Here is a 10,808-nt window from a genome sequence, read left to right as displayed (position 1 = left end):
TTTTTGTGGAAAAATGATATCAGACAGTATTGTTCCAAGCAGAGTATTTTTTCAGATGTCTTGATACAAACAATTTATATAAACCTGATTTTCAATGAGCACATACATCATTCTGCACAGTGAAGCTCAAACATCCAACTGAAGGAACATGAAGAAAAACATATTTTTGAGTGGAGGGGGGCTTTGAAGATTCCCTCCAGACATGTAGTAAGACATCTAAAAATACTCTGCTTGGAACAATAATCTATGTCTAATATGTTTTTTTCCCACAAAAAGGTGTAATTACCATGTTAAAATTACATCTCCTCCTTCTTTCTCATTAAAAATTAAAGAATCTATTAATATGCAAATATATTTCATTTCAGAAGTTTAACCGCTGGACACCAGACTTCTTAAACTCCACTGTAAAATGTATTCTCAGTGTTTGTGCACTGCAGGCCTCAAGTTTCCACATCACACTCGTGTACGTTGAATATTGGATCAGGACTCACTCCAGAGTTGTTGTGATGTCACAAATCCTGCTCGTTGACCCATCCCAAAAATGAGCACAGAGAATTTCCATCTTCAGCAGATGAATGTGAAAACAGCCCCCCAGTGTCTAACTCTGCACATAGCAAACATCCAAGTGCAGGAACAAAAAGAAAAACATATTTTTTTAATGGAGAGGGACTCAAAAAAAAGGAAAAAAGGAAAAAAAAAATCTCAGTGTTTCTTCCACCACTGTTGGGACCCATAAAGACGCCTCTTGCCTGCCCTGGAACCTCCTGTATGCACCGTATTTGGGGAACCGCAGCACTGACGGGTTGCCATGTTTGGCTCAGACCTGGCATCCCTTTCTGCCGGGCGTCTACCGGAACACATAAACGCCCCCCCTCCCTCCTCCCTTCTTCCTCTACGGATGCTGCAGTAAAGTTGGCCGCGCATGCGCACTCTCGGTCCTCTTTTTCTTGGAAGGTAAGTGTGGCATGGCGCGTGTTTCTGCCTTGGGGGGATAAACGGTGGACTTTACGGTTTTTTAACTGATCCAATAACGAATTTTGAGGTACTAAACTTACCGTGTAGTGGTTTGAGAAGCTACGGCAGTAGTTGTGTATTTTGTGGATGGGTGTAGACGGCGGCAGGGCCGGGTGTGTGTGCGCCAGGCTGAATCAAAGGGACATGCGGCCTTCAGCGGCGCGGTCGCTGCTCATTCTCCTCGATAATGTCTCCGGTATCCGCCGTCTACATGTCATCCGACGTCCTTAATGTTGTCAGTAAAAACACAGTAACTGTATACAAAGCAGCCGCTGTCGACCGAGCGAGCCAGCGTCAATCTGCTTTTATTTGGACAGAGCTGAATGGACGACTAGCCGCCGTTAGCATCGCATTAGCTAAAGCAGTCGGATAACGGTCCTCGCTGTTGAAGCACCGCCGCACGGTGGCCACATAATACACTCCTCTGTGCCATCAGCTCGTCGTATTAACGGTAATTTGTTTGGTACATGCTGTTTAAACCGAATAATGTAAGATATAATTAGCTAACGGCTGCGGTATTGTTAGTACGTTACCGTTAACTGGCGCTGCTGCACTTGTAAACTGTAGGCCGGCTAACTTGTTTTACTTTGCGCTAATGTGTTCATGCCAGATAACACAAAATGAGACTTCCCACTGGATTAATGTCACTATCCCAGCAGTATTGTCTGCTATTCTGTCGGGCAGTTAGCTAATGTTGCTTTTTGTGAAGTTAAATGTTTGTTAGTGGCAGACTGGAAAGCGGCGCAGCCTCGTGTTGAGTCGGGCTACTTTCTCCCTGCGTCCATCCGCGCTGCGGTGTCGCCAGATTTTTATCTTTTTTAAAAAAAATTCAGTAGTCAGGAGCGGGCTTAATTTGATCTGAATTAACATGACTGAGCATGAGGATGCCACTTTTCTCGAGATCTCGCGTTATCTATCAACACGGCAGCGCTGGAGCAGCACAGTGGGGCCTCTGAAAGGCTGCAAAGGTCCCGAGAGAAGTCGCTGACAGGGCCATCAAACTCCAGTTTAACCCAGTAAAATGTAGGCAAGCGGGGAATGTAAAATATTTTAAACCCAACAACAAAAGTCGTGAAATGGGGAGGTTTGAGCTGCTGTTTATGGTTGTGTATCGTCACACGATCTTTACTTTCATGCACACTAATTTAATTAAAACTAGTTCAAAGATACTACTTTGATCATGGCAACCGTGCTAACAACTTAATTTCAAAGGTAAAGAAAATAGCCAGGAATAATCTAAATATACAAATCCCATGAGACCTTAAAAAAAAAAAAAAAAAACCAAGACTAAAAAAAAGAAACGGCACAAATAGATTTTTTTTAAAATAAGGCAAAATAACTTCTTTAACAGCTTGGCGCTCTAGTTTTTTTGCAAATGTTACTCAAACAGGAGTGAATAATGCTTTTGTTTGGGACTATTTTCAGTGGTGGATTAATATTAAACAGCTTTAGTGAGTATTTACAGCAGCAGGACAGTGAATGCAGGATTTACTCAAACTAAAGTATCCATATACATCATAATTGTATTATCCAGCTCATTGATCGGTTTCAATAGCTTTTTACCTGTTCTGTAAAACTTTTCAATTGTCGCTCATATTCACTGCTGGAGCTAATGTCTAAATGACATTTTAATTGCCCACCTGGGTATCAAGTGCCGAAGAGTGAAAACCTGTCTGGAATAGATTTATCTCCCAGTAAATATGCGCACCTGCCTGCGTCGCTGGCACCGACACGGCTCGGAGGACGTTACAGTAACATGAGTAACATCAGACATTTGGGTAGCTAGTATCAAGTCTGAAACGTGGTGTTTTTTACAGAGGCCAACATGGCGTCCGTAAAGTATGTAGGGATAACAGGATTTTCTCCAGCAGTTATTCCCGCCTGCGTTCATTAAAATCCACGGTAACCAACTGCAGTAAAACTCGCTTGTACAAAATGTACAGTTACACAAATCCGACGTATATCTGCTGCAGTCGTCGGCTAATGTCGTTTCACAGATAAAAACGCTTAAGAGACTTAAGTATTTTTCAACCTGGACCCTATTTTCCCGTTTTTTTTGTGTGTGTTAGTGACTAATAGGGACAACAATTCTTGAAAGCGGTCCAGTATTGAGTGAGAGCGCTGCAGCCAGGAAACCAGCTGCAAGTGCGCATCATCCATGTACGTCAACTTAAAAATCACAATAACAGACCAGGTTATGTTTTATTTCTCTGTATGGTTCTCTCCATAGACACTGGTAACAACAATCTGAGCCTGTTAGTGGCGAAAACATTCACTTTTAGTGGACGTACATCGATGGGGCACCGTTGCCCCAAAGGATTACATCGCAGCCTGTGTTGAAGCTCCCGGCTGCAGCGCTCTCACTCAATACTGGACCAGTTACAAAAACTGTTGTCCCCGTTAGTCACTTACACACAACAAGATGAGAAAACAGAGTCCAGGTTGAAAAATCCCAACGTTTCCCTTTAACTGACTTTATCTGTTGACGTTTCACGTGCTGTAAAGTCAATGAGCACTCTGTCTCCGTAGCAACCAGCACGCCGCCAGCATCCGCTGGGTATCCTGCGTAATGATCCCTCTGACTGGTGGTTGGAGAGTGTTTTCCGTTGCTGTTTTGAGATGATCTCAGTGCCCTTTTTCTGTGGTTTTTGGCTGATTCCTGCCTGGCCAGTCAGCCGTGGCTTCAGCGTTTTCCTACTTAGTCGCTCATTAACAACACTAATTATACCACTACTTCATTAATAACATTCAAAGCTCTCCATAATTTCAATTCAAATCAGGCCTTAAAACTTTATTTTGAAGGATTTAAAACACAAACAGTTACTGCCATGTCTCACAACAGTCTCATAATAGTAAGAAATTATTAAAATTGGGTTTAAATGATTAATCAGGGTTTATTGTTGTTAATAAACTTAAATAAAACCTAAAATATGCTTTTAATGCAGGGAAATTGTAGCAGGTATGTGCACATGAATCAGAGGGTTGTTTTGTAATTTCAGAATAAAAGCCTATCAGTTTAGTAAAGTGCAGCTAATGAAATGTCTTGAGTGTTTGATGTTGAGGTCATTGATCTGTGAATGTCTCCCGCAGCACCCCTAACCCATCGCACCATGGCAGATCCCGATCTTGACTTTACGACTGGCGAGTCTGGCGCCTCCGCCACCTACCCTATGCAGTGCTCTGCTCTGCGTAAGAACGGCTACGTGGTGCTGAAGGGACGTCCCTGCAAAATCGTAGAGATGTCCACCTCCAAGACCGGCAAACACGGACATGCTAAGGTAGATTTTTGTAAAGATTTAGTCCTCACAGCGTGTTAATGCAGCCTCCTTTAAACTATGCAGCTGTAAGTTGGCAGTGAGGTCTTTTAATGGAGTTTGGAAAGTATAAACTTGTCAAGGATGTGCCCCCTTGGCAGAGAGCAGAGCGCTCAGGCCTTCAGGATCTCAGGTTTCAGACGGGTCTGATCCCAGTGGTGCCTGAAGTGGTGGCTTTAATGTGGTCGTCTTATCTTTTTAACACCAAGCAGCTCACACATGTGCGCGCTGTACTTTGCACTCCTGTGGGAATTTATCACAAATGGGGGGGGGAAAAAAGGGAGATTCTGGCTATAAACTTTCAAAATAAAAGCCAAAAAAATTAAATGATTATATAGTTTGATTCCCATTACACCGCCACCATCATATGTCATGATTAATGAGCTGCTGTCATTGTTAGTTTACAACTTTAAGTCATTATGTTTTTTCTCTACAACCTATTTGAACAGGAAATGCATCTAATTGTGGAACAAACATGTCTTTAACCTGCTGTCACTGTGAGTTAAATGACACAGTTGCAGTAAATTATTGCTCTGACCTCTTTCTGTGAGGCCTTCAGGTTAATTGATCTGCTGTGTGCTGCTCTTGTAAACTTCATATTTACTTGCTAAGCTCTTATTTTAACTCGTAAGATCACTGTGGAGTAATTTAAATGTTGTGCTTTAGGTTAACCTGGTTGGTATCGACATCTTCACCAACAAGAAGTATGAAGATATGTGCCCCTCCACCCACAACATGGATGTTCCCTCCATTAAGAGGATAGACTACCAGGTACGCACACACGCACACACGCACACACGCACACACAGTCCAAACATCTCTGGAACTTTCTATCACACCAGCGTCACGGCGGTGAAGAACTCATTAGACAGGACGTACGACTGCTGGCTGTAACAGTAGAGTCTGAGTACGACAGAGATGAGTCCTTTTGTGTTCAGGTCTTTGGAAAGGGTGATGATGTTTGAAGTGTTTGAGGCCCCCACCTAACAACAAGGAAACACAGACTGAGTCACAGTTAATGTGCTTATTAAATGTGCTGCTGTTAGCCACAACATACAAAACTTTAAAATCTGATTTTAAATGACTGGGAATGTTCAAAAAATAAAAACTTAACTTACAAATTGCTGAAAAAGTGATCAGATACAGTCTATCTATTAAGCTTTAATCGGTTTGTCAGCTAATCAATATTCAGCAACTATATAAGCAGACATGATGACCTACAGAAGCAGCTGATTGTCAGCTGGTCTCAGAGACGGTTTAACGCTCAGAGATCAGTCTGTCTGCTGCTTCCCTGCAATTAGTCTCCTCTGGTCAGTGTAACTTACTAACTTATAATTAACCACCTACATCAACCTTTGCTAAAACACACAATTAACCAACATTACATCAACTCCACTCCCTGCACCCACTCAGGTTCTTGAAGGTTATTTTGCAGCAAACTAACGAGGGGCTGGCGTTTAAAGGGAGTGGCTAATTAATCAGGAAGTAGGTGCTGTACTCTCTAATGCTAATACTGTGCTAATATTTTCTCAAGCTCTGTTTATCCTCTGTTGAAAGTCTGCCAAACAGCTACTACACACACACACACACACACACACACACACACACACACACACACACACACACACACATACAGAGAGAGAGATGACCCTGAAACAGTTTCTCTAAAACTAAACCACAAAGTACGGCTTCAAATTACTGAAAAAGTAGAATGAAAACAGCGAATACCACGAGCTTCACAGAGGTAGTTATTACGGCAGCGCTGTTGTTCTGGCTTGGATTATATGTTAAGGTGTCAGGTTTTGACTTTTTTTATGTTGGTCCCAAAACTCGTCCGTCTGTCACGCTTTTAGCAGATTAAACTTGTCGGCCGTCGTCCTGTTAAAGCAGATTATGAAGGTATGTAGACGGGTATTTTTCTCAGAAAGGTGTTAAATGTCTCGGCTCTGCTGACGTCCTCCATATTTACCCTCCGTTTAAAATTTCCAACGTGTATCACAGCCCTGATGTGTTGCAACGCTCACATCACATGAGACGTAGATGTTTGCAGGGATTTATGGGAAGGATACGGCTCGTTGTGTCTGTTTGTTATTGTTGTACCTGCAAAGTTGAGTCAGTCTCTGCTGTCCTAGATTTTATCCTGAGCCAGCCAGCCAGCCAGACACTAAGCCACCGCACACTGTCATGTAACAGCTGAACAACAGAAAACAAAGAGACAAACTCCCCACGGACATCAGATTGTTTTCTGTTTGTTTCTTACCACAAGAGGTAGAATAGAAAACAAAACATAGTCGTCCTGTAGGGGCTTGTTTTCAGTTTTTATTGGATTTTCTTTGCAAGAGAAAACAAATAGACGCAAGAAAAAGCATGAAATCGATCAGCAACAGACTAAAGAAGCATCATCAAGTCAATCCTGAACAGCTGTGACTGCTTGGTTGTGTCCACATGAACTCGACCCGCCATGTAAACAGCGTTTCCTGCTTATTTTAACCTGATTCAGGGTTGTGTTTGAATGAAACACAATCAAACTGGGAGAAGAGCTCGACAGCTTCCAGAGCAAATAAACACAAACAGAATAGTTGTTGCACAACCTCAAAATCCTTTTTAGTTGTAAGAGAATAAGATCAACAGTGTTCTGGTGTTTCAGTCCTTTATAAATGTTGTCTTCACCTCTGCAGTTGGTTAACATCAATGAAGGCTACATGTCCTTGATGAGCGACAACGGAGAAATCAGAGAGGACCTGCGTGTTCCTGAAAACGACGTCGGCAAGGAAATCGAGTCGAAGTTTGAAGCGGGTGATGAATTCATGGTGAGTGTTTTTTTATTATTATATCCAGATCCTGATGCACAACTGTGACTTTTAGATGTTATAAAATGTGATTCTGAGCTGCAAGCAGATAAATGATGCACCAAATACTTGATTATTGGCTGCAGCGATGACATAAACCCCCTCCTGAGGTTCACTGATGATGATGATGATGATGAGCAGAAAGTCGTCTCATTGGATGAAAAACCTTGAGCTGCATGTGTGTGTAAAGTTTCAGATGACTGACTCTGACATGTTTTGTGTGTGTGTGTGTGCTCCGCAGGTCACCGTGATTTCTGCCATGGGGGAGGAATGTGCTGTCGCTACCAAGGTCCTGGCCAGCAAATAGGGAGACGGACTTTGCTGCCCCAGGCAACAAGCACCACCCACAACCAGTCTCTTGCATTCTCATTGGTTCTGTCACCAAAGCGTCGGCCTTCACAGACAACCTCAAATCATTCTGTTGTGATTTTTCTCTCATCATTGATCTTATTATTATTTTCTCCCCTTTTTTTTTTTTTTTGTTTCCGTTTCTCTTTTCCATTGCTGTTGGGAATGTTCCACTGCAGCTCGCTGCATGGTCCTCTGCCTGATCACTGAGGTTTTGTTTGGTAACAAATCTACTTTATATAAAAACAACTTCAAAAAATAATGATCAGTTGCTCATTCCTGCTTATTTTTGCCTTCAAAAGTGTTGGTTTCGCCACTCGCATTCCTGAATGTTGAAATAACACCGGGGATTCAGCTTTTGTATGATTATTTTTTTATATTCTTTAGATTAAATATAGCAGGTCTAAAGCCTTTTAGAGGGAAGGGCAGGGGGAGGGAGGGGGGGGGGGGCAGTGGGAGGGAGGGTTGCCCCTGTAGATGCTAAATAAATAAATCTGGTTTAGGTCGTCCCTCCTCTAGCAGCCATACCGCTTCTCCAGCATGGCCTTTCAGCTCTGGTTCCTGAGTGGATTGGGCGCGACAAGGTCCGTATTTCTTTCCCTCCCAGCCGCTGGGATCGGTGGTGGCTAGCACATATAAGAGCACTTGAGGTCCACCCCAGCATGTCAAAAAAAAACAAAAAAGCTCTAAAACCAAGAAAAGAGAAGTGTTTTTTTTTTTTTTTCTTCTTCTTCTTCTCCCCCTTTAAGAAGAACAGAAACTTCAGTGATGTACCCTCATAATGCCAGTCTCTTGTCTGTGTAGAAGTTTGAGGGGCGTGAGGGTCCTGTGCGCTCACACCTCTCGTCCACCGGGGCGGTTCGAGGGCTCGCTCGCCCCCCCACCCCCACGCCGCCGCCCCGGCCATCCCCCCCAAATACAAAAGGAGTGTTATTTTTCTGTTATTTTTATTATTTTTTTTTGAGAGGCGTGAGTGTGTAGCGGTGTGGGCCTCCGGAATGTGTGAGGCGGTTTGCAGTGAGGTGTGTGTTTCATTTTTTTTTTTTTTTGAGGGACTCAATCGGGTTGGGGAGGGTGGTAGAGTCGCAAAAACTTTTTTTTGTTCACTCGAGGCCTTTGTCACCTGACTGGAGATGGCAAAAATAAAACGTTGAAACAAATGGACAAAAACTGCAAACTATGTCTGTCTGGTTTTGTGTCTCTTAAACTGGTAATCACCCACTGATTACTCACACTGATGGACAAGGTGCTCAAATCCTTGTTAAGGTTCTCAAATCCCTATTTTTATTATTTTAAAGTTATTTTGTAGCTTCTGAGCTCCAACCTGCAGGGTCTTTATAAATACTAAGATATGAGTATTACTAACAGGACAGGAAGGCTACACTGTCATTTTAAAAGTGCTGCTGCCAACTTTGCAATTTTTAAAAATTGTTTTCAACCTTTTTAAAGTACTTTCATCTTCTTTTTTTCAAAATGCTGATAATAATAAATACACAAAGCAAAAGTCCTGCCTTCAGATTGTTACTTCAGTTAAAGTGTTAAACGCTTCATATACTATCAGATAAACAGAAGAAACTACGTCCCACGTATCAGAGCCGCTCCTACCTGCGTCATTTGTGACCTTTTTTTTTTTTTTTTTCCCACCTTTTCTTCACTTCAAATTTCTGTTGGTAGGAAACAGCACATGAACATATAAACAGACGGTTGACAAATTAAAGAAAAAAACCAACAAAGACTCTACAGTGTCTGAACTCTACTCTCTTTATTCTTCATAAAGATGTTCCATCATCTGGTGTTTTGATGTCAGTCTAAATCTTTCATAGATGTTCAGCTGGGTTTAGATCTGATTCACATCATTTAATACTCATCAAACCGTTCAGTGACCACTGGGGCCTTGTCATCCTGGAAGAAACTACTTAAAACAACTTTGTATTGATTAGCAGTGATTCTTCCCTCTGAGGGGACAAGTGGATCCAAACCATGACAGCAAAATGCCCCCGAAGCATAAACAGATCCACCAGATCCCCTCACTGTAGGGGTCAAACATTCACACCTGCACCTTTGCACATGCTCTCACACACATGTTGAGAATATAGTGAAGGATGACTCATCTGTCCACATCTCTATAGATCAGTGCTTATGGGTTGTTGTTTTTTTTGCACCACTAAACTCTCAAATGTGCATTTTGGTCTATAAAAGTCGAAGGTGACGTCTTAAAATGTCTCATCACAGCTTAAAAATAAACAAAAAGAAACCAGAAAAGCTGCAGCCGGACAATTTAGACACTTTGTGTTTAATAAAAATGACTCACAAAGATCAATCGATTGTTTCTAGTGTATGTACAGAGAAAAGATCTTAAACTATATAAGCTACTTGATGAAAGCAGGTTCACATTAAATGTAAAGCATCTCACAAAATGGATGCAGGAAGAGCGTCTGCAGTTAATGTACTAGAAGCATCTTTTGTTATGTGTGTGGATGGTTTGAAGTCATGGCAGCAGAGAAAGACTCTACAATTACAGACACACCCTGCCTGAGTTTCTCCAGCGTCGATGTGAAGATGAATCATTCACTTGTGCCTGCATGCATATCTGCACACTGAGCCACGAATGGCACACAATGGAAAGAAGGATGAATGTTGTTTTTTTTTTTTCTCTCTCTCCCCCCTCCTGTCTCTCCGTACCCATCCGACCAGTTCTGGGTTCTCTGACTCATCAGGAGGGATTTTATTTTCTCTGTGTGTGTGTGTGTGTGTTCATAGAAATGCAGCTGAATGAGCAGCAGCAACAGCAGTGCTGGTCTGAGGCCCAGTGCAGAGCCGGGGTAGCGTGTGTGTGTGTGTGTGAAGAGGTGCTCAATGATTAACCAGGCTCAGCAGGTTTATTATCAGGGTGTGTTTGGGCTGTAGTTGACCTTTGGACTCTGCTCATCCGACCCAGACAGCTGATAAAATGGGTCACAACAGGCAAAAATTTCAACTCTGGTGTCCTTTTGTTTCCAGACTTTGCTGAAGAAAAGAGAAATTTGTGTAAAAATGTATTTAAAAAGTTTATCTGAAGCTTAATATGAAGCTTCAGAGTCAAATCAAGTAGATATCTTTCAGTCTTTTTAGCGCCAAAGTCCCTCTTTTTGTTACTATACTTTAGCTCAACAGGGAAACACTGTCCGAGGAAACACAAAGAGGGAATTTGATGCTAAAAAGACTGTAAATGTGTCAGATATCCACTTGATATGAATAACTCAGACTGCTGAAGCCTCATATAAGCCGCACATCAACTTTTAAA

General features: G+C 42.2%; 1 protein-coding gene across 1 annotated transcript; it reads left to right on the top strand.

Moving 5' to 3' along the window:
* The first annotated feature begins 793 nt into the window (after positions 1–793).
* eif5a (eukaryotic translation initiation factor 5A) lies at positions 794–8,276 on the top strand. Its single transcript, XM_067578745.1, is given in 6 exon segments — positions 794–874; positions 876–954; positions 4,105–4,292; positions 4,995–5,099; positions 7,007–7,138; positions 7,419–8,276. Coding segments are annotated over 6 exon segments (636 nt in total). The 5' UTR covers positions 794–808; the 3' UTR covers positions 7,485–8,276.
* Positions 8,277–10,808: the final 2,532 nt, after the last annotated feature.

This window comes from Thunnus thynnus, chromosome 21 (assembly GCF_963924715.1).
Source record: "Thunnus thynnus chromosome 21, fThuThy2.1, whole genome shotgun sequence".
NCBI lineage: Eukaryota > Metazoa > Chordata > Actinopteri > Scombriformes > Scombridae > Thunnus > Thunnus thynnus.
This window is presented reverse-complemented; position numbering and strand designations above follow the sequence as displayed.